At 36.5% G+C, this 24,070-nt stretch overlaps 1 protein-coding gene across 5 annotated transcripts in view; it reads right to left on the bottom strand.

Moving 5' to 3' along the window:
* POLK (DNA polymerase kappa) overlaps positions 1–24,070 on the bottom strand; it is a 40,249-nt gene that overhangs the window by 138 nt on the left and 16,041 nt on the right. For 4 of the 5 annotated variants that reach the window (XM_058043471.1, XM_058043474.1, XM_058043472.1 and 1 more), the window contains 12 exons: positions 23,745–23,897; positions 23,228–23,359; positions 21,416–21,569; positions 19,301–19,516; positions 17,591–17,715; positions 17,242–17,408; positions 15,219–15,251; positions 13,387–13,483; positions 11,944–12,115; positions 10,139–11,101; positions 8,985–9,036; positions 7,197–8,833 (listed from right to left, as the gene is read on the bottom strand). In XM_058043471.1, coding sequence (XP_057899454.1) covers positions 8,749–8,833; positions 8,985–9,036; positions 10,139–11,101; positions 11,944–12,115; positions 13,387–13,483; positions 15,219–15,251; positions 17,242–17,408; positions 17,591–17,715; positions 19,301–19,516; positions 21,416–21,569; positions 23,228–23,359; positions 23,745–23,897 — 2,349 coding nt within the window. In that variant the 3' untranslated portion in view covers positions 7,197–8,748. Of the gene's footprint in view, positions 1–7,196; positions 8,834–8,984; positions 9,037–10,138; positions 11,102–11,943; positions 12,116–13,386; positions 13,484–15,218; positions 15,252–17,241; positions 17,409–17,590; positions 17,716–19,300; positions 19,517–21,415; positions 21,570–23,227; positions 23,360–23,744; positions 23,898–24,070 lie in introns of those variants that run through there. The other variant, XM_058043476.1, reaches the window with a different exon arrangement.

The following is a 24,070-nucleotide window of genomic DNA, read 5'->3' as shown; positions in this document are numbered from 1 at the left end:
AAGGGATGATAATATTGTTTATACTTTCTGTTCTTTGTAGTGATTTAATGTTATGAGAATCACTTGCTCCTTGTCATCAAAGCATTTAATGACTAGGTTTTTCTCCTTTAGAGACATCTGGCTGATATTTCTAGTTTCAACTTTTAAGTGCAACTAAAGAGACAGTTTTCACAACACAGATTACCAGAGCTGGCACTCACAGGAACAGTTTGTTTACTAAGCTCTTACTACCTAACTGCATCTCAAATTACAGCATAGGCATAGTAGTAACTTCAACTACAAACTTCAGCATTTATTTCCTATTCTTTGAGAAATTTTCTGTTTTAAAACACACTACAAAAACACAAGCTATGTAAAGCAGTAACCAAACAGACATGACTGGAAAAACAAACCAAAACAAACAAAATCCACTTTTGATTTGAGACCTTCCTTTAATGTCTCAATCTGAAAATTAGCATCTGTTTGGTCAGCTGAGGTAGCAAGATATATTCAGTAACTCTGAAAAGTAAAATTCCAGTGTCTGACCTTCTTTAGCTGGAGGTGAGAATATTTTTCATGTTTATACTGTAATATTTCATTAATCACTTAAAAGAAAACAGTGTAGCAGTTACACCAGTTGCAAAAATGTTAGTACATACTTTTAATCCAATAGCATGTCACACTTAAAATTCAATTAGTTAGATGTCTTCTGTCTAGACTATTTTGGGCTGAAGGCCTCTTGTCCAATGACATCATCAAGGAGGCACCAGTCTGTTGGACCAGGAACTACAGGAATTATCTATTCCTTAGAGCCCTCTCAGGCAAGTTCATCCTACCACATTATGTCTAAGTTCATCAATGCCTAATCAGGACGCAGCCTGAGGCACTATGACTGCAGAGCATGCTAAGGAAAATCAGTATAGCATTCACTTAATTTCATTTATATGTTCCCTGTGGCTATCATCTCAGGGAGAATAATCACATTTTTACTGCAGAAAATGAATTAGAAATTAAACTGGATACCTGCAAAAGTGTTTCCAGTTTCCCTAAGAAATTATCCAAGTGCCTCAAATAAAAGAATCATCCTTCCAAACTTCTCTGGGAATCACAGTCTATGTGTTATTCATATTACAACATGCAGGCACAAGGAAGGAAAATAAAAAAAAAAAAAAGCATTTGCAAATAAAGATGCTCTCCTGGCATTTGTGACAAGGACCATGGCTAATAGCAAATCATCATTATGAACAGTGATCTTTAAAGAACAAATGCCTCAGTCCCAGTTTTCATAGTCATTACCTTAGGAAGTATCCAACAGAGCTTTCTACTAACTTGATTTCAAGCTCAGGTAAACCAATGGTCAAAGGATACCTTGCTCAAGGCAAATTGACGTCAAATGTAGAAAAAACTATACAGCACTAATTAGCAATTAATTACAATAAGGCCACAGTCATTCCTGCTGACTGCTGTGTTACATGAGGATGCAAAGATAGAAGCAGGACAATCAGGAACAACACCAAGACTTTACTCAGCTCTGCCTTCAAAAACAAGATAAAACTATGTTTCTTTACTGTATATGCATCAGCAAGGACAATTTTGCAGTTCTAACAAAAAATTAAGTGTTCTTTTCTCTCCTGTCCAGAAGCAATGTATTGGCCATGTGCTGCAAAAAAGACCTTTTCCTCTATACATTATATTTCTTTAAAATCTCTCTCTTCACACTTAGTAATTCAGGAGTTGAGAACCATCACAATGTAGACACACAATGACTCTGATTTGTTGCCCAAACTTTTGCTGCTTTTGCAAATATTTTTTTTTCATGTATGGAATTACAGGAGTACAGAGCTGTCAGACTAAGCTTTATGGAAGCCTTCTATCCAAGCAGGGGTCTCCAAGATTTAGCACTGCTCCTGTAACTAGGAATTACTCTATTTTCAAGTAACAGCAGCAATCAATTATCTATGTGTGACTGCCAGGTTTTTTAGGGGGTATTTTCTTTGGCACCATACAAAAAGTCTGGCTTATATAATAAATACATATATATTTATATTGGACAATTTATTAGTTATATTCCATTTTTCTTTTGAGCTAACTGGAATTAGTACTTTGATTTCCTCTTCTGTTGTGATGTCCACAAGATGAAATCCACAACTGTCTTAAAAAACACATGGCAAAACAACTCCTGAATTTGAATTGATTAAGGAGGTCCAAGGAGGTAAAATTTAAAAAATATCAACAATATTTGGATTCAAATGCCAATAAAAGTACTTTTATCCTATTATTTCTAAAAATGAAATAATCTATTTAATGATCTGGCAACATTTTCAAAGTTTTCTCTGGGTTTTCTTTTTACTGGAAGTAAAATTACTAGAGCAATGCTGGGATCTTGCTAAGTCACTAAGATTTTTTTTCTAAAATAGTAATTTTCCATTTCAAATAAATAATGGGGAAAACTACTTATTGAGTCTAATGGCGATATTTCATTGGTTCTTTTCTTTTTCTGCACTCTTTACCAGCCTGGGAGCAAGAACCAGAGCCCAAGATGATGGCTCCCGGCTGTCACACTGTGATCACAGAACTGTGGCGAAGCAGGGTTTGGCAAGTACCACTTAGTTTCCACAAAGCACCTGTTTTCACTACCCATAGCTCACGCCAGAGCAGTCTGTTCTTTCACAGAATGGTGTGCAGGCTGAAGGCTGGAGACCCCATTGCTGGGTTGTGTTTCTGAGTGCAAGATCCTCTGATTTCTGTGTGCCTCCCAAAACTGGGTGATTGGCTGTGAAACTGGCGGCAGATGCTCAGCTCCAGGGACGTGACTAATACCAGCGAACCCTCTCAGAGCCGTTCAAAGGGGAAGTTAAAGCACGGGAGCGGGCAATTTGTGGGACTTGCCCCTGGGACCACCACGTGCCAAAGCCCAGCTCCCAATCCTACATCCACACATTTGCTGATGTCTTTTACTACATGTACAACAGCTCATGTTAATCTTTGTCCTTTCCAACCCCCACCGCTCATTTTGTTCTCCCATCAAGGCAAAAAGCAGGTTTGGGTGGGTCCCAGCAGCCCTAAGAGAGGGCCTGGCTCGCTGCCTCCAGGGAAGGCAGGCAACGGTGGCGGTCCGGCCGCAGTGCTGCGCTGGGCTGGGCTCTGCTGTACAGTGCCGTGCTGGGCCGGGCCGTGCAGTGCTGTGCTGTGCTGCGCTATGCTGTGCAGCGCTGCCCCCCGGACCGCCTGGCCTGCAACCCCCGCGGACTCACGGCCCTCATGGCTCGCCGCCACGGCTCCCAGCGCGGCATCCTCCCCGGCGCGGAGCAGGCGACTCAGGCCCTTCATTGCTGCCCGGAGCTCCTCTTCCTCCTCAGCCAAGGGAAGGGCCCCAGGCCGATGTGCCGAGGGAGGCGTCCTGCGTGAGAGGGCCCCGACAAACCGGTTCCCGGGAGGCCAGCGCACGCAGCCGGGCAAACACCGCCCTGCAGGCACACCTGCACAGCACCCCGCTGGAGCCAGGATACCGCCAAGCAAAGGGGCAGAGTTGTGGAGCAGCTTTAGGAGTTTGTTCTAAGAGAGATCAAGCACTCAATATACTGCATTTCTTGACAGTGGCTAAGCACCGAATGGGATCAACCTTTCCCCATCCAATCCCCCTCACGCCTTCCCTAGTGGCTAGCCTTATGTGCCAGGAGCAATCAGCACCCTCAAGCGCTCACATCAGACAAAAGGCAGTCCTGTTGCGCCAGACAACTTCTGAAAGCCGTGTCATATGCACATGTGTACTGACACACAGAAGTGTCACGGCTTGGATGGGATGCCTGGAGCCAAGTGGATTTATTACTAACTACTTGGTAGTCATGGAGCTCTCTATGCAGGTTGAAGACCATTTTGGGGAGTTATTCTCATAATTGTAACCAGTCTTCACTGGACGGGGGAGGGTGACCATCCCTGCACTCCCACATGCTTCATACAACCTTAGGATGTGAGAGACTGAAGTGCTTCTGACATTAATTGGTGCATAATTATGCACTTGTGGTAGCAGTATTCATCCAATCACAAGACCCTTCAGGTAAATTTCAGGTAAAAATTGTTTGCATTTGCTTTTCTCAAAGTCCTGTCAAAATCAAAACACACATGCCCATAGGTTCAGATTTTGTGACCTGATATACTGAGACTCATCTAACCTACCTATTTCTCAACTTATCTTGATGTCCATTCTGACTTTGGTCTTTGGTATTTCCCTTTTGTGATTTTTCCACAACAGGGCATTATTTTTTTTTAAAGTGACTACCTTAAATTTTACTTTAAAAACAGCCTTTGATATTGCTATTTCAAAATAAATATAGGAAAAGTAGTTCCAAGAAAGCAGAACCACCTCACACAATTGTAGACACATTGGAGTTCCTTTGCCGTAATTTTTTTTTCTAAAATTACACAAGCATGTTAATTTCCAAGATGTCTAACACCATATCTTTCCATAATAAAATTATTCTAAAAGACTCAATAGTTTGTAAATTTAATGAATTTGGATACAAAAACTATTTGCTCAGACTCTGCTTACCATAAATAAATAGATTTCACAGTTCTTATCTCCTTTAAACATTTTTGGTATAGAGAGGCTGTGATGTAAAAAAATCTTTACAATTGATACACTTCAGTCTGATAAGACAATTTCACCAACTGTACTTCCAGTAGGTGAATGTAACTCAGCTGAAAGAAAAAACAACCCTGGGAAAGTAAGTTCAGTGAGAAGAACAAGCCATAACTGATTTAGCCATAACTGAATCATGGAGGTTTCCTGTGAGTCAAATGTTCCAGCAATCTCTTAGAAGGAAGAAAGGTAGGTCTGTATTACTTATGGTAATACAGACTGTTTTCACTGTTAATGCTCCTTTTCAAAATGAGTGACAACAGACAACTACAGAGTGATTAGGTTAGCCTACAAAGCTGGCACCAAAGGATGCTCATACAGAGCATCAGTTACAGTAAAATCATAATTTCCAGTCATGAAACACCAGCTGCTAATTTCCAGTTCTAATTACTAATGCACAATACTATTTCACAGCGTATCCTGTGCTTAAATGTTATGTGTAGCAAGTTTAGCACATTCTCTAACCACTTCCTACAATCTTGACTGTTTCAGATGGCCTCCATAGACTGCAGACAGACTGACACAGAAACTTACAGAGCTGAAGAATCCAAAACAAAGTGCAGAGCGAGGAAGTACTGTAACATATTCCTCACTTGCCTTCACAGAGCTCTCACTCTGACAGGAAATCTGAGCACTTTCTTTAATACTTAAGATAACAAGAGTAATACATACAGAAATTATTAGAGCCAATATAAAATTAAAATGTAAGGTAAGACCAAGCATTGTGGAATGTATAGACTGTCTAAATTCCTTTCGTCAGAAATGGCAGAGAGAGTAACATTAAGGTCACAGAATCACTATCCTTTGTTACCCAACTAAAGGAGGAATTCAAGATTAAGTACTTACACGCATACCTTAAATAAGGAGGTACTTACATTACACAAGAAGTTGCATCTGGTGCTAACCTATGCACATGCTTCAGAACTATGTATATGGTAAGTGTGGAATGGCTGACATATGCGAAATCATTTAAAATTAATTAAAGACAGCTAAAAAGAAACTGTCACATATTAATAAAAACAGATTTTAATTTAAGATCAATTGAACAACACACAGAGTCACAGAGGAAAATGTAAAACAAAGACATTGGGTTATACAGTCTTCTCCACAAGAAACAAGAAGAAAAATTCTATCACAGAAATTGTCGACAATGCTTAATCATGAACTGAAGGTCTGCTTCAGATAAAAACAGTAATAAGTATGGTATCAAAAACTATAAGAAGTATGGAAAAAAAGGACTTTTAAACCAGTAAACACATACAACTTTGTATTTGGTTTGCATAATCAAACTTTGGTAGCAGGGGTGTTACAGGGGTGGCTTCTGTAAGAAGCTGCCAGAAGCCTCCTCCATATCCAGCAAAGGCAATTCCAGCCAGCTCTAGATAGACCCGCTGCTGGCCAAGACTGAGCCAAGCAGAAACAGTGGTAAGGTATCTCTGGTAAGAGATTTGAGACAAAAAAAGATTATTGCAAAATTGTAATAGTGACCACAGAAGAACAGAGTGAGAATATGTGAGAGGAACAGCTCTGTACACACCAAGGTCACTGGAGAAGCTGGGACAGGGGGTGCTCCAGGCCCTGCAGCCCATGCTGAGACAGCTGTGCCTCTGCAGCCCATGGAGGTCAGGGGGTGCAGGGATTCACCTGCAGCCCATGGAGGAAACAGACCTACGCTGGAGCAGCTGGATGTCTGAGAGGGGACTGTGACCTCATGGGAAGCCCACCCTGGAGCAGGGAGCTGCCGACCTGTGGAGAGAGGAGCCCATGCTGCAGCAGGTTTCCTGGTAGGACTTGTGACACCGTGGGGCACCCACACTGGAGCAGCCTGTCCTTGCAGGACTGCACCCCATGGAAGAGGGACACACACTGCAGCAGTTCACAGATCTGTTGCCCAAGCAATGGACTCATGTTGGAGAAGTTCATGGAGAACTGTCTCCCATGGGAGGGACCCCCTATGTTGGAGCAGGGGAAAGATTCCTCACTGTGAGCAGGAACAACATGTGAGGAGCTGACCATAACCTCCATTCCCTGTCTCTGTGTGCCACTGGGGGAGGAGGTAGAGCTGGGAAGGAGAGACAATGTGGGAAAGGTGTTTTTAAGGTCTTACTTTTCTTCTCATTCTGCTCTCTTTTTTTAGTGATAAATTCAATTAATATCTCTAATGAGAGCCTGCTTGGCCCATGATGGTATTTGATGAGTGATCTCTCCTGCTCTCTGTCTCAACACGTGAACCCTTCACTGTATTTTCTCTCCCCTGTCCAGCTGCAGAGGTGAGTGAAAGAGCAGCTTTGGTGTCTGCCTGGCATCCGGTCAGGGTCAATGCACAATGGCACTGTAATAAATAATTTACAGTAACACACTGAGTTTTATTTTTACATTAATACTGACACATCCACAACCTTTTCATGACCACTAGGATAAGTCTATGATATTTCCCTTTTAAACAGATGGCAAGGCAACTTTTGAGGCTAAGACAACTAACTTATTTTTTTCAAGCACCTAAGAGTAGCTTACTTTTTGCTATGTAATGCTATGTAAAAAGAGACGTTTTAAAGATATACACACTATGACAAGGTAATACTTAGATTCTACACTTTATTGAATCAGAGATACAAACTAAAAAAAGGGATAGGTGTTCACTTTCTAAACAGCAGTTGGCAGACTTATGTTCCCTCAGTTGCTTTTATGTCTTTCCTATGAGAAGTTCCCATGCCTGTCAACAGAACAGCTCATGCTGAGTGCTCACTGGCCCAGTTTGAAAAAGCTGACTGAGTCAATTTAAAGTTTGAACTAGTCCAGCTGATTTGGTCCAAAGAAGGTAAGGGAGCACTGACATGAATTCAAATGACAGAGCTGTGGGTACAGTGGCATCTGACAAACAGATAAGCAGGTAGAGATGGTGTAATCATTCCAGCAATTCTGGAAACAGGAAAGCATATTCTGAACTGAGCTTGAGCATCTAACACATAGCATGTATACATTTGTTTGATTAAAAAGCAAGGAAATCCCCATACAGTTGAACAGCAAAACAGATGCTTCTACAGCAGCCACTTCTTTAAAAGACCTTGCAGTTAAAAAGGCAATTTATATTTCCTACAGGGCTTGGCAATGTTTGTATAACTTCTAAGAAATATGTTATAATAAATTATTTGTCTGATAAATATTTAATTATAATAAAATGTCTTTAAACAATTTGGTGTAAACAGAAAAAAAATCTAAACAGAGCATTTAAAATATTTGCACTTACATTCCTTTTTCCACGTATGCACTCACAGAATACACTTTATTCAGCAATACAAAATAATTTAAAAGAGAAAGACAGCTAAACAATAAGAAAGTTCATTATCTTGTATTTGCATGTAATTCATTATTATTGCACCATGAAACCTTTTATTTAGAGAAAATTTAGTGCTACTCACTGGTAACAATTTCAAACTGTAAAAAGTTTTCAGTCCCTTTGAAAAGGCCAAAGATGAAACAGCATTTGTCTGAGTATCCTGGACGAATCCTCTCACTCAACAGATTTTTAAACATTTTTTAAATAAGTGAAGTCGTTGTATATCACACCATGACAAGTCCTTCAGATCTGGTCAATCAACTCTTACTGAAGTAATTTTCAGTAACAATGAGAGCTTGATAGTGCTCTAAGTTCTTGTTCTTATTCTGTGTAACTGGGAGACTAACACATTTTTGTGTCCACTACGAAGACAAACATTAGCTGAAATTGAGCAACTCAACTCCTCTTTGTTATCATACAGTTAATCTCACACTTTTATTTTACAATAGGGAAGACGGAAGTTCAGATGTGGGAAGAGGGCCTTCAGGAAGTACAGTGGAGCACCCTAGCTAATGATTCCTGTGTATTCTAGGGAGCTAAATCAAAGTGCTACCAAATTCTGATTCTTGGAAACAAATGGAAATAAAAGTATTATTCTCCAAAGAAAAGAAAAAAAAAAGAAAAGAAAAAAACCCCTTCATTTTACCTCTTCTTCTATCTCAGATATCATGTTCTTATTACATAGATATGGAATGGTTCCAAAATGACAGGCACCTGAATCCAGCCAATGCTAAATTAACTTGCAGTCATAAAACTCTATTAAATGCTTCATATAGAACACGTTGCTACACAATCATTTAAAAAACATTTTGATTGTATGTTTGGAATTGCTTGCCTTGGGTTTTTTAGATACTGACTGTGAAGCTGTTAGTCCAGACCTAGGGTTAAACAAAGGGAGGGGAAAAAAACAAACAGTAAGTGGTTAAAATATACAATGCATACCAACACAGATTTTACAACACTGAATATTTTTCTAGACTTCATTATTTTCAAACAAGTTGCATATTCAAACTTCCAAAAAACATTTACCTTTTTGTTCCTTGTGAAGGATTTGTGTATTGCTGTCCTTTGCTTAAACCTCCTTAAAAATAATTGAAAACAACCAAAATGAGTTACATAAAGAAAGAATGCTTCAGACATTACATACATGGAATAGCTTTTTTAAAAATTTAATCTGTCTCAAGAAGCAGAAAACATTATCTGCAACTTGAATACTGTAGTTTATATTACCATTTTCAAAGAGAAAACCAAAAAGCCTTTATGTTATTGAATTATAAGGGATTACTTTGAACCTCGTAATAGTTTTCAGAAATACTTCAGCATAACGTAGTTGATTTTCAAGGTGGTAGTTAAAAACCATGGTTTTAATTTTTTTATCCTGCAGGGGGCAAAAAAGAAACTTCACCTAAAGTTAGTCTTCCATTTAAATTAAAACATGTTTGCACATGTAATAGCAATACCACTTTGAAAATTTTCTTGTAAAATATTCTTATTTTAAATCTTAATTGTATTCTGAAAATTCTAACACACTAGCCTTTTAATTTCCTTTTATAAGGTTACCAAAATAGATCAGGGACTACTTTAGGCAGATACTTTACTACCTGCACTTGCACTCTGATCTGGCCAAAAATGAACTCTTTGTAAAAAGAGAAACTACTTCAGAAAACATGAATGATACTGCTGTGGCATGTTACAGATATTTTTTTAGCTATAAAACAGAATTGGAAGTTCCTTCCTTAAAGCTTTAGTTCTCATCTCTCTATTTTTGCCAGCACATGACGTAATGGAGCCTCTCTGTTAACTGAATCTGAAACAATACACGTTGATGATGTTTTCACTGATCTTCACTTTAATATCAGTGGCCTCACAAACACCTTTCTGAATAGGGTCAGGTGTAAGCAACATACAATTTCCAAAACTGAGCAATAATTCCTGTGTCACCTTTGTGGCAAATGGGGGGGCACTGACAAACTAACATCACATTCATAAATCTACTTTGTCATGAAAATAAATTTGACATTTTTTAAATAAAAATGTTCACTCCTATATAGGCCTTACTTAAATAAGCTTGTTGAGAAAAATTTCTAATGACCAAAAAGTTCAAAGTACACTACTGCTGAAGTATGTTAATTGCAAAAGCAGACAATTTGAATAATTAAATATATACTAATGCATATACTTACCAGAGAAAATTCTGTTTGAGTTTTCCATATTATAAGTCTTAGTTGGAAAATCCTGTTTTTCTGTTAGCTCCTGGATAAGGCCTTTATTTAAGCAGATATCAACATGTCTGTTAAATGACATTAGATTGGTGGTTTTCTGTTCTGAATTACAAACTGGACAAACAAGAACACGGTCTTCTTTGGCTTCAAAGAAACAGGATGAACTACTTCCTTCTGTATCTTCAGTCTTGTCAAAATGGTCTTCATTGTCTTGTGACATTCGTTTGGGGAAGACACACTGTTTCATACACACATTTCTAGCAATGTCACTGAGATTGTTAGGCTGTCGTTCTCTGGGAGATTTATCAGGTATTATCTGAGCAAATTTTTCTGCGCTATTGTCAGTAGAGCTGTCAGATACACTTGCAGACTGGTCTGTTCCTGATAATTGATATGTTTCATTTTTTTGACATTTATCAACCCACTCAGTTTTAAACTGTGGAAGAAAGTTAGATGTATTTTCTCTTGAACTGTCATTCTTGGATATTTTCACAGTATCTTTAACACACATCCCATTGAGACACTCATCAATGTGTCTATTAAGTTCTTCCAAATTATTGTTGCTTTGTTTCTCAAAGCACACAGGACAGGTGAAGATCTTACAAACATTAGAGTTCTGTAAATCAGCATCTTTCTTTGTTTCTTCCACAATATTTGCTGATGATCTATCATCATGAAACAGCTGCTTACCTCTGCTTTCATTTGGAGAAATATTCTCACTGTTTAGTTGTCTTGCTGCTCGCTTTTGATCAAAAAAACTCCCTCTATGAGTTGCTTCTGAATTTTTTGTGAAATACTCTTGGTTGGACTTCTCTGGCTGAAGCTTAAGGTAACCAATTTCTTTTCCTGATTTTAAGAAACTTGTAATGCTTTTTTGTTGGTATTTCTTTTCTTCTTCAGTTAGAAATCCTGATACTCGTACACCTAATGATGAAAAAGAAACTTATAATAACAATTCTATGAAAGCTTGATACTAACTCCTAATTAACACCTTTTGAGGCATACATTCACTCAATGAAGACAAAATTTATCTCTAAAAAGATGCTAGACTACCTCCAAACACATCACAATGTCAATACAATTTTATCAGACCCAAGCACTAGTCCAACCATATTATTAATTTTAGTATTATTAATTATTATTAATTTTAGTACTCTGAAGCTTTAACTCATTGCATTATAACACAAATTTATAAATACAGTTACAAAGAATTCAGTTTAAAGGTTTTTGCATGAACTTCACCCATCAAAACACATTTTTCTGCAGCACTTTCTAATATCTCAGACAAGTAAATTTTATATACCACTCAATGTTTCAAGCAGAATGCATAAGCACCTGAAACATATGTCTTAGGGTCAAAACACAGAGTTTACTGTTGTCAGAAATGTTTGCATCTCCTGCAGAACACTGCGCTGTAAGCACTTCTGCTGATGTGGTGCAAAGAAGACTTAAAAGCTCTTTTAAAGCAGCAGAATTAATCCCTGCTATGACTCAAGTTTCTACTGTCAAGATGATCTGATTGTTGTTGCAATAAAAATATACAGCCTCAATTAGTAAAGCTTCCTAAGTCCCCGTTCAGCACTCATTATTAGAACTTCCTAAGTTACTTGCTCAGCACAGATCTGTTTCACTTTGCAAAAATTCGGGTAATAGAAAAAGGACAAATGCATTAATACCAGTTTTACTTTTAAAGCATGGTGTGTTATTTCAAAACACTATCAGATTTCCTAACTCTGAAAATGAAGAATGAATTTGAAATATCTTACCCATAAGTCTTATCCGTAGAGGCTGAGGAGCAACACTATCAATTTCTGTTCCTAACAAATCTTTAGCAACAGTAAATATTTCCTCCTCAGTAGAAACAGAAGACAGCACAGTTGAAGCTCTGGTTTTAACTTCAAAATTCACATTCTTAAGCTTCAATGTAACAGTTTTACCCTAGGAAAAAGTATGATTTAAAAAAAGGTTTAAAATGTATGTCATATATGGCACGGAAACAATTATTATGTAGCATCTGTGTAAAGGCTCTTAAACCAGAGTCAAGTATGCTTATAGTCACTGTGTGCTTATCTGTGCACAGCAAGCGGTGCTCCCAAGTATGTGTCTGCAAAATTCTGTACTTGCCTCTAAATTCTGTACTTGTCCCTAAATTTCTGCCAAAGTTGAATTCTCAGAACTGGGTCATTTGACTGCAATTCTCAGCAGACCACCTGCCACTAGTGCATGCTCAGTTGAGTTTATGTTTTGGCTACAGACACAACTTCTACCCCATCTAAAAAAATATATCTCCTCATATGGAAATTTTCAGTGCCAGATATCCTAACAATGAAGAACACAAAAGTGATACCCCATTACAGATTCATGGAAAACTTACTTCCTCCTGCACAGTGCTATCACAACCACACACATCATTTGCGTTTGGCGCAGATATTTCCCTGGCAGCACCCCTCAAACAATTTGCGTGATTTATAATGTCTATCCAAACGTAAATAACTAGCACTCTCTTTGGTGCTTTTGTAAGCTTATCCCTTCGTCCTCCTTAGCTGATCATCTCCCTTTCAACCTGTCATCTTTTGAGACAATCTTTTAAGGCTGAAGAAGATTAACAACAATTATTTTAGGTCTTAAATGTAATCCCTTGCTTTACCATAAGACCTTCAAAGAAAATATTTACTTTTTCCAAGTAAAAAACAGGTATCTGGGGAGAAAGAATAAAGGGATTATTTCTACTATTGATGCTATTGAATGGTGTGAATAACTTGTCAGCAAGTTCGGCACTAGTCAAGTTCTTAAACTAAAAAACTGGCTATTGATGGGATCCTGGAGATACAGGAGAGAAACAGTGTTTTAAATACACAATTATTACACAATCAACCAAAGCATGGCTTATGGACAATCAGCTCTATTATTCACTTTGTCACTTACAAACATCACTTTTGGCATAAAATGTTTACATGCCAAACAACTTGATTAATTTTTCATATTTCAAAACTCGATTTAATTTTTATCGTACACATATTGCTAGACAGCCATTCGCACAACAACAAAATCCTGCCTAGAGTCATCCTAAACATCTGCAAATTAAAGAATGAAGACTTGTGAAGATAGACTGCATGGTATGATGCTGCTGAAAGCATTTATACTAAAGCTGCATAGAATTGTTGGAGTGCAAAGCATCTTTTTCCAAGTAACCTGAATAATATAAATACCTTAAGTCCCTCTTTTTGTAACTCTTGAGCAAGGTCTCTGCAGAGCTCTCGACACAAACTGTACTGGTCTTCTGCTGTGTTAATTTCACTGAATGTTCTAAGACAAAAAAATATGATCTTGTTCAGTATGAATCTTATAGTATGTTCAGTGTCTGCAATCTAGAAGTATTTTTTTCTACAGTTAAACAACACTAGAATCAGAAGAATGTATATAGGTTAAAATTCTTACTTCAAGGCACAATGATTATTAATAGGAATATTTTGTTTGCAAAATGTTTGAAAGACCCTTCAAATAATGAAACAATTTGGTTTCAATTTTTCATGCACTATTTGAAAATGATTCAAATTTAATGTCATTGATGCGTAAGTATTTGCAAGACAGAATATTAACAGCAAGTGAATTCATAGAGACAGCCAAGTTATTTGTATTTAATCTCATTTCTACACACAGTATAACATCAGAAGAAAGCCAGGAGCTGGAAGTCAACATCAGAGCCAAGTATCAGAAATAAATAATGCAGATGCTAAGAAAAAGATGTCAACTAGGATAATTATGTCTAGCCTCAGAGAAGGAAAAGCTATCTTTCTGCCAAAAATGTTGCCAGCTGTCTTTGCTAGAGCTTCTTAGGACAGAAATTACAGTGTTATCTATTTGTTGTACATTTGCTTTTCAGTAATAACATCACTGGAAAAGGAACCTTCCATTGTTTCAAGAGAAATGGAAAGCAAAACTTATAGACAGTTCAGGCTTTGGAAAGGTCTCACAGATACATTGTTCCATGTCAAGCTTTATATTTAGAAATGTAAGGTCAATAAAATTACAGTGGATTTTGCATCTCTAAGCTATAGTCAGTTTCACCTGACTGTACTGAAAAGACATCCTCTATTATGATTCACATTCCTCTAAGAAAGTTTGCACGCTGTCAAACTCATAGGCCAAGTATTTCACTGTGGGTCCTATACCGCTATCCAAGGAATAACTCATGCTATTCAGACAATACTGCAGTGATTGAGAAGTTGTAAAAGTCCAAGGCTTGAAAAGGACAGGATAGAGAGAATGCTGTTTCAGGGTTGTCATTTCCCCCATATAAACTAGTTTCATGATCTCAGAAGCCTGTAGACATTTCTGGTCTAAAACCGTTCCCTTTGAGGAAAAAAAGAAAGGAAAAAAGCAATACAGAAAGATACTATGCAGATGTCCAAAGTATCTGTCTGATTGCAAGGCAGCACAACACTAAAGCCATAAATTTTTCAGCTGTGGTGGTACCAAAATCATATTGGGCTTATTTAAGCTGCTCACAGCTATTAAGTCACAAAATGACAGAACTAAGCATCTTTTCTTACCACCTTTTCTAAGAAAACACATGATGATAGGGATAATTATTACAGTGCTTTACAGATTCTCCTGGCAGAACTCATTTTTTAAAAATTAACTACCTTCTTAAGGAACTTTACTCTGGTAAAACTTTAGTTAGGAAATACATGTGACTGCAGACTACTACACTGATATTGACATTGAGCTTAAACAGATAAAAAATTTTCAAGCCCATATATATTTCCACCTTTTCTTATGGTTTAAAGATCACTTTGATGCATTAAAGGCACTAGCAGAATTGGATGATAAGAGAATACTCAAACTGACAAAAATACCTCCATGGAGTTCTGGAGCTAAGGACAAAAAATAATTCATGCTTGAATCTGATTTAGTGAGCTTGTTTTATATGTGCATTTTTAAATAGAAATAAAATTATATGACTAATAAAAGTATACATTACTTGGTATTTAGTGCTTCCAATGGTTAATGTAATTACTTCAATATTAAAGAAGCGTACCTTTCAGTGCTCATACTTTTTCTTTCTCCATCCCTTTAAAGAGAGAAAAGTTTATTATACTTTCTTGATATAGAAATCTTTTCAATAAACTCAGAGTCAACCAATAATGTTCAAATAACTAACAGCAGTCTTTTCTATAAAGTCTGGATGTTAAATTTTTCTACAAATCTTGTACATCAAGTTTAATCAAGTGCAAAAAGCAGAATTAAAAAAAATAATGTAGATTAAGTAAAAACATAGATCAAACATAGATGTCTTTTTTAAATAAAAAAGCCTAAAAACCAAACAGATAAAAAAGTCCCTCAGAACTCACCTATTATGTCAGAGAGAGTCTGATTAAAAAAGAAAACAAACTACAAATCCTATGCTGCCTTAGCTATAACTATGAAGCATGGCTATTAAAATCCCACACATACATGTATATTTGAATATTTCCTTTATCTGAGGATCTGAGGAAATATTCTGCCTTCAGTCTAAAAGATTGTTCAGCTTAAAGTTGATGTATTAAAGCTTTTTCTGCTTGTTGCTTTCTTTCTTCTTAGTGCTAATTGAGTATCCTTTAACAACTTTCTGCACATAAGGAAATGCCTCAGAGCAATTTCAGGTCATTCTTCTGTTTTCAAGTATTGGAAATAACAAATTTGGTATTGCCATATTTTCTTAAAAGAAGGTAGTCAGGCACAATAAGATGAACTATTTACTGAAGATCCAGGTTTTAATATTTTAAGTGGTTGTTTTCTCTACTAAAATCACTGAAATCAAGTTGGTGGTGACAAAAAAAAAATCTTAGACATTAAAACCCCTAACGTTTGAAATGCTCCTTTTTTTCAAAATGCCCTGGGAGATATCCCAGGCTGTAAAACATCTAACTAGGGTGAATAAGAAGAAAGACTGCACCAATTATTAAAAGACTATCCAAGGTCTGTTAATATATAAACAGAAAAAATATTTTGAAAACTGTGTCTTATCTTTTATCAAGTCACCTTCACCAAGTCAGTCTTATCGCATATTTTCAAAAATGTTTTTATACTCTGAATAGAAAAAAAAACCAACACAAAAATTTGTGCTAGCACATTACTGGGCTTCAAACTGCTCACTACATATATTATTTTGTAGTCAAATGGAAAAAAGGGAAGACTATTGTCAGAGAATTTACGGATATAATAAAGAATAGGTCTTCCAGAAGTGCATAAGACACTCTGGAACTTTTAATAAAATCAAATCATTGTCAAGCTACCTTAAAACAGAATTTCAGTACTGTGGAAAGGAATATCTTTTAAAAAGAAATCAATACTTAATTAAGGGTCTCAGTTAAACAAACAGTAAAATGCTATGCTTTGGGTCTTTTTAAAGAACATGCTTGTCTCCAAGACAAGCTTAGAAATGACAAATATTGTTGAAAAGATATATGCACTGCTAAGACTGATTTCTCCCATACTAAAAAGGAGGCTAAAAGCTATTTAAGTACAGTCATCCTTAAAAGAACATATATTAAGAAGGATATAATAATCTTCAGTTTCATTCCACCAAATTCACATTACAAATACGTAATCCTAATAAAAGACATAGAAACTTCCCTGACAATTCACCACCAGAGAAGATCAAATACCTTTGTGATTTTCATTATAATCCAATAATTATAAACACCAATGAACGTGCATTGTTTTTGAAGAAAAGGGAATGTACAACTCTTCTTAGGACACCTCAGTTATGTTCAGCTATTTTGATAATTATAAGGTTATCCTACCTTGATTTCTTGACATACACTTATGTACAACTTCCCTGATGAGATTTTTTTGGATTTCATATTTAGACATGGCTGTACAAACCTTTGTTTTTTCACGTTTGGCTACTGCATCTTAGACATAAGTATAACAGTAACAGGCATCAGACATTTAAAAATATATTAAACAAGCATATATCCATAATATTTGCCAGTTAAATAATATGTTGACTATGTAACATACACAATGAAGCATTCAGAAAAATGTTAACACAGAAGGAAGAAACCCCCATGGCTTACTTTTCCAAATGTGTTGAGCCCAAACCAAGTGAAATATCCAAGAAATTACGCCAAGATACTTCTGAGAAAAGAAGAGAAAGCAGCGCCCTCTGCTGGTAAAGTTCTGAGCAAGTCACAATTCCAAGTGCTTTTAACATCTTCTCTGTTACTTTTCCAATACCTGGCACCTAGAAAAGAGTATGTAACATTATGGTGAAAATATTCCATTTGTAGATCCATTACTCAGAAAATCTGAATCAAATACAACATGGAAGATTACCTAGAAAATTCTATCATTTCAGTAAAAATCTTGCTTCTAGAACATAAAAACATTACATGACAGAATAGTAAATGTCCTTGTGTCTCTTACCTTTCTAATGGGCAAATCTTTTAAGAAGTCTAGCACTGCTTGTCTCTCAGGAGAAATTCTGTATTGGCCATTAGGCTTATTACGATCACTGCACATTTTTGCTAACATTGTATTTGGTGCTATTCCTTAAAAACAAACAAAAACCAATGGTAATTTAAAAAAATGTAAGACGAAGTTTAATTTCAACTATTCAATATTTATAAGCCAAAGAGCAGCCTTTATACTTGGCAAAGACTAAAATAAGGAAAAGAATTATGATTATTCATAAGTCAGGGTAACACAACAAGCACTAGTAAGTCAAGAGGGCTGAAATACCAAGTCCTTAAAAATAACATCAGTTACATGAGTCAACATTTTTATGATGGTGACTATGGTAAGAAAGAAAATGCTATGGTAGTTACAATGAACTTTTAGGTAAGGAGACCTTTCTTCCTTGTATTTCAGCAAAAAGACTTTTTTGAGAGAATTTAACAAATTATATCATTTTGTGGGCTACCACTGGAATGTAATTTATAAATTTATATATATTTCACAGACATCAGAAGAATTAGGAGGGATGGTTCTTTTCTATCAAAGTAACTGTTTTTATGAATTAACTCTGGAATTTTTTTTACGAATTAACTCTGGAATCTTCAGCAAAAGAAAGAATAACTTTGTCCTACAGCCCTAGAAGTCTGCACACTGATATAATGTATTATTCAAGATGGCAGAAATAACTCTACTTATTATTGATTATCAGTATTTTTTCAGTTACCCTTCTATTTATTTTTAATTTTGGGGCTTAAGACCCCTATTTGCACTTGTAAAAGCTACACCTGTTTTCTACACACTAACTTATCCTTAAGAAGACAAAACTTCAGTAATGAAAACTGTTATTCTGCTATTATTCATGAGATAACATACATGGGAGGGGGTTTCATCCTGCTTCTTCTTACTAGCTGTTTCTCTGCCTCTGCTTACATTCCACACTTTCCTGACCCTCTGCAGCTGCTTCAAAAAGCTCACCGTTGCCTGATGCCTCACCGACCTGGTTCATACAGCAATTTGGATGGCATCCAAATGTGGCTAGAGACATACACTGGTTTTAGTCAGTCAAAATAGCTGAGATTTAAAAGTGAATTGTCTGAAGTCAAGACACAGAACTTGATTGATAAATATTAAAAAGCTATTAAAGAGTTAATTAACTTCAGCATACATGTACTTTTCTAGGACTAACATTTTAATGAATTTTGATATTTTTTTAAGCAAGGAACAGTGTGAAGGTAGAAACACAAAACAGCACACATCTGCTATTCAAACTAAAAGCAGTATAGAAATCAGTGAGAGATTTAACTATGACACAGCGTCTGACAAAAACAATTTACATGATGCACTAGAAAAACCACCTGTGCTAAGATTAGCTCAAGTGTACTAGTCATTCTTCCTCACTGCTTATTCTTACTTCAAGTAGAAAGAAGAAAAAAGATGACATAACCATTTCAATGATTAAAAAAAGAGTAAAAAAGAAAATAAACAGTAATGGTTTGGATATTCATGACATCTCTTGAAATAATTGAAAGTCACATTCTTTGCAGACCTTCAAAGACCTTCATATTTTTGTTGCAGGAGACTGTGGCAAGGGTAGATTCTTAATTAATGCCCTCTGAGATGAAAGTCGAAGACATTATGGAAATACAAAAATTAAGTTATTATTCCTATGTGTCTGAATACCTGCACTAGCAGTCAGTTGAGTTTTCTGCTCAATCCTAAAGCGAATTTCCTTCACAATTTCCTCTGCAGAAGTTCCAAAGACAACTGAGTTTTCCACTGATAGACCTCTTTGTTCATGTTCGTCATCCATCAGAGATGTGTTGTCTTCAAACAGCTCTGGTGAAGAAGAGACTTCACCTTCGTTAAATTTGGCAGACATATTCACACAATCTTTATCTAAGTTAGACAGAAATACAAACGATTAATACGTCCGTATAGACTGATTTCCTTCTTCACTGGCTTCAGTGTTCATAAGCAGTTTTACTTCTTTCTATCTTTATTTAGAGGAAGCAATTGCTTTGGTTTTTCTTGAAAGATTGAAGAGATGTAACTGCTTTGTTTTTGCTATGATTTGAGCTTGGCTGAGATTGAAGGAATTGGCTAGTAGACTGGAAATAACTTCCAGAAAAGCAAAAGGTTTAATGGCCTGTTGCTGTAGCAAAATCACTGAGATTTTATAATTATTTTTGTTTTATATCAGGTTGGAGGCCATATGCTCTCTTCCACAGAATTTTTTTCAATATTCTCCAATTAGGGTTCTAGAATATCTAGTTCTAGAATGATCAGCCTGGTAAGCTTCTCATTTTCAACTGCAGTCATAGTAGAAAAGTAATGTCAGCAGTCCTTTATCTGACTCTACAAACATTACGATTAGTTTCACCCTCTGAGCACTTGTTTGAGAGGAACAAAGATATCAGGCAAGTGTGAAGAAGCATATACTACATATCAGTGACACTGATTTTGTAAAGACTATGACAGTTTGTTGCTTTCTATTTTATCAGTGCTTTTCCGTAGTAGTGTACGCTTGGTTATCCTCTTAATGACTGTTAGAAATTTTGAACACAGGTAGTATAAATATTCCAGTTTGTGCATCATTCAACCATTCATATGACTACTTCTTTTCTATTATTCCCAAGTGGATATACATGTGAAATCCAGTAATATCTCGAACATTTCTAAAATCCTGCAGTGCTCCTGCTACTTATTTCCAAAATTATAAAGCTGAATTGTAATGCAGACCTAAACCACACCATTTGGTTTAGAAAATCTAGCATCACTTTTCAAACATTTTATTCTCATTAAAAGAAAATAAATTCTCCAAGTCCAAGTCATTAGCAGCGTACATTTTATTCACAGGTGAGCAGTAGAGAAAGGTAATCTGTAAACTAACTAAATTGGATGTAGAGAATATATGGGAGGGCAAATTATGGAAGGACTGACGTATCTACACTTTCAGTGGGTGCAGCTCATCTGAAGTTTATGATTGGCAACTCCTGCTCCCAATCCAATGTGGACAGCATGTCTTATGCCATTGCACAAGGCAAACAGCCATCCTCTGCTGCCCTGTTCACTCTGCTCCTTGCCCTCCTGCATATCCCGACACCCGGCCAGCCCAGTGCTGTTCATGACACTTGCAGCACTGGGAAGCTGCAGCTCCCACAGCAGCGTCTGCCTGCAGCCCCAGCCCTGCCTGCAGCCCCCCAGCCCTGCCTGCAGCCCCAGCCCTGCCTGCAGCCCCCCAGCCCTGCCTGCAGCCCCCCCAGCCCTGCCTGCAGCCCCCCAGCCCTGCCTGCAGCCCCCCAGCCCTGCCTGCCTGCAGCCCCAACGCCGTCTCTCTGTCACCTTTGACAGGTCCTGAGGAAGAACAGGGACCAGAGCTGTCACTGGACAGTGAGACCTGGGACATCCCAATGGCCAGGGACACCTCTGCCTTCATCTGCTTCCTCTGAGGATTGAGGGAGAGACTCATGTTCTTTTATATGATTTTTGAGTCCAGATTATGATTGTTATATTGATACAGCAAACTGAGTGCTATTTACCTGGTTCAAGTCCTACTGTATTATAAAATTTTTATTTTGCTACTTACAGATTGCACTATACTGATTCTGCTTGTAGAAGTCCTGTGCCATTTGAATGATAAATTCTGTACTGTTGTAATAAAGTAATCCTACTAAGAAAAATAAAGCTTAAATTCTAACTACAATTTAATGCTTTCACAGTTCTGCCTAAGATCTCTAAAAGAAACACTCTGTCTCAGTGTCAGGTGACCTCATGAAAAGTAAGTAATTTGCTTACCTATTCCTGTAGTGCTTTCTGTATTAAAAAAGAACCTTCTTCTATCTTCAGGCCAGTTCAGCCTTTCCTCTAAGTGCTCTGTTATGTTCAGGTAGGCTTCATCTAGGCCCATAGGCATAAAATTGGGATCATATTCAGCCAGTATTTCTCTAACCTTGATAAACACATAGTAAAAGTTTAAAGCCGTGTTGCTCTAAGAGCAGATCTTGACACAAAATCAGGACATAAACAAATGTAGTCTGAAACTTCCAGATGATCAATAAATACTAAAGATACTGACAATACAAATTATCTCTTGATATGTAAAACTATGACAATGCTTCTTCAAGTACTGAGATACTAATAGTAAGTGAGAACGAAACAGATTTTGAGCAGTGTATTTAACAGCAAAGGGCACTAAGGTATAAGGACTGCACAGCCACTACAGTAACTGACACTGCAGTAACCATCTGAATAAAACTCTGAGGACCTGGAAACTCAGCAACATGAATAAACTGATGCAGTTTTCTGTGCTCAGTGCGTCAGATATCACATATACAAAGGTTAAAGAAACCCATCAGTAACAGTAATTGAACTGAAGTTACAGAAAATATTTCAGAGCAGTGGTTAATGCCACAGGCAAAATGTGTTAAGAAAACCTTAGTTATAAGTCCATTTTTCTAGAAGGAAACGTAATAAAATAAACAGTCAAAATAAAAGCTCTACCTTCTCTCCTCCCTCTTTTTTTTTAAACCTGGGGGAAAATCTGACTGTATTATGGTTTTTTCTATGTTTTTCCTATCAGTCTGAGTCAAGTTCTTAGGTATTACAACATTCGTCCACATGCACTTCATCCTTCAGCAACTGAATGAAGATAGGATTCTCTATGAACTTTGAAAGACAAAATGAAATAAATTTAAATATTTTCAATCCAAAACCCAAGGGAAAAACATAACTAAAAATCTGGACCAAGCCAAATCTCTAATACTTTAATACTTTACTCTATCAAACAACAAATGAAATATGCATTGTGAAATAAACATCATGAAATCCAAGATCCTTAAGATCCAAACCTACTGTGAAATACGGCATATTTATATATGCCTTTTTTATTTCTCTTTTTTTCAGAAGTCAAAAAAATAAACTAATATCTTACTTTATGTTTGTATATTTTTTGCTTCATAAAAATAAAGAAGGCCTGATACAATTTTTTTAAAGTCAGGAGACTTGTGTCATGCACTAATTTGATTTAAAATGTATAAAAGACCTCTTATCCTTTTTTTAAACAGGCTTTTATCTATCTATTACAACTATTTCCTCTGGCACTAAGTAAAACTACTTTCATTAAAGCAAAACATGATTTCTTTTCTCCATATTTCTTTTGCTCTATGTAGTCCCTTATTTAAAAAAAATTCTATCTGCATTTTTAAGTCACTAATGCTCTTTGTTTTTCTCTCCAGTAATTAGTATTCAAAAGTATGATTACACATTACATAAAATTATCATTTCCATGTCTCCTATGTACTTGCAACTTCCTAGTAACTAGATTACGCTCCATGATTTTAACTTTTAAGAATAACACAACAAGATATTTTCAAAACTTCTATCAGCAATGCTACTAACTTCAGTAGAACTGATAGATTGGGTAAGTGCAATGCTTTTTCATCTCCTTGTCCAAAAGCACCAATATTTTTTAGACTTATGTTTAAAGCTGCATTACTGAAGAATTTAATATTTAAATTATCACTTTTCATACTATCTAGAACTGATGTTATTGACACAGTCTAAAAACAAGTACACTCACTTTTGGTTAGAGACCACTTTCAGACTTACCTCTTTACTCACTTTGCCGTATTTTTCAAAGTTTAGTGGTACTATAGTTAGATGGGGACACAGCCTTTTAGCAATAAATCCAGGCATGGCTGCACGCACCCCAAATCTCCGAGCATGGTAATTTGAGGTGGACTTAAGAGAGATTAAGTAAGTTTAGTGTTCAGTAATCAAACTTTTCCTTAAGTTTAGAATTAAATAGTTCTAAATAAAAAAAAAAGTTCTAATCACATATCTCCATACAGAAAAGACTGAAAAAGACAAGAGTTTATACACATTTTCACTCCCCCTCCTCCTGCCTTTCAATCTGCTTACATACTTTAAATTTTAATAAGTACACATTTTACTGAAAAATCCAGCTTACATGGTCAAGTCTAAGAATTACTGTTTCCTTTATTATTTTTGGGTTTTCCACACTTCATATAATACAGTGTAATTTTATTTCTGCTATTGTTTTATGGTTTATTAGGCTTAGGATTCATGCAATTGGTTTCTGTATTAGTTTAACATTCAGCCTTACCAACATACTCATTGATCCCACTGCTATAGGTTTTTCCTTCAGCTCTGGATTGTCTCTCATTTCCACAGCTGCATAGAAGGCGTCCATGTCAATATGTACAATTGTACTGCTAAGGTTACGGTTCTGTTCCAGTTCTATCACAAGTTTGTCCACCTGAACAGAATAAATCAGTAATTGAAATACTACTAACCTGGCAGAAGTGCAACAGTATAGATTATCTTAAAACTCAGATGAATCTTGCATATATTTAGAGTAAAAAACCTCAATAAATCCAATCCCCACCAAACCAGTACCAACTAAAAAAAAAAAAACAATTAAGCTTTGGA

This window comes from Melospiza georgiana, chromosome Z, assembly GCF_028018845.1.
Source record: "Melospiza georgiana isolate bMelGeo1 chromosome Z, bMelGeo1.pri, whole genome shotgun sequence".
Lineage (NCBI taxonomy): Eukaryota > Metazoa > Chordata > Aves > Passeriformes > Passerellidae > Melospiza > Melospiza georgiana.
The sequence above is the reverse complement of the archived record's forward strand: the minus strand, read 5'-3'. Positions and strand labels throughout refer to the sequence as shown.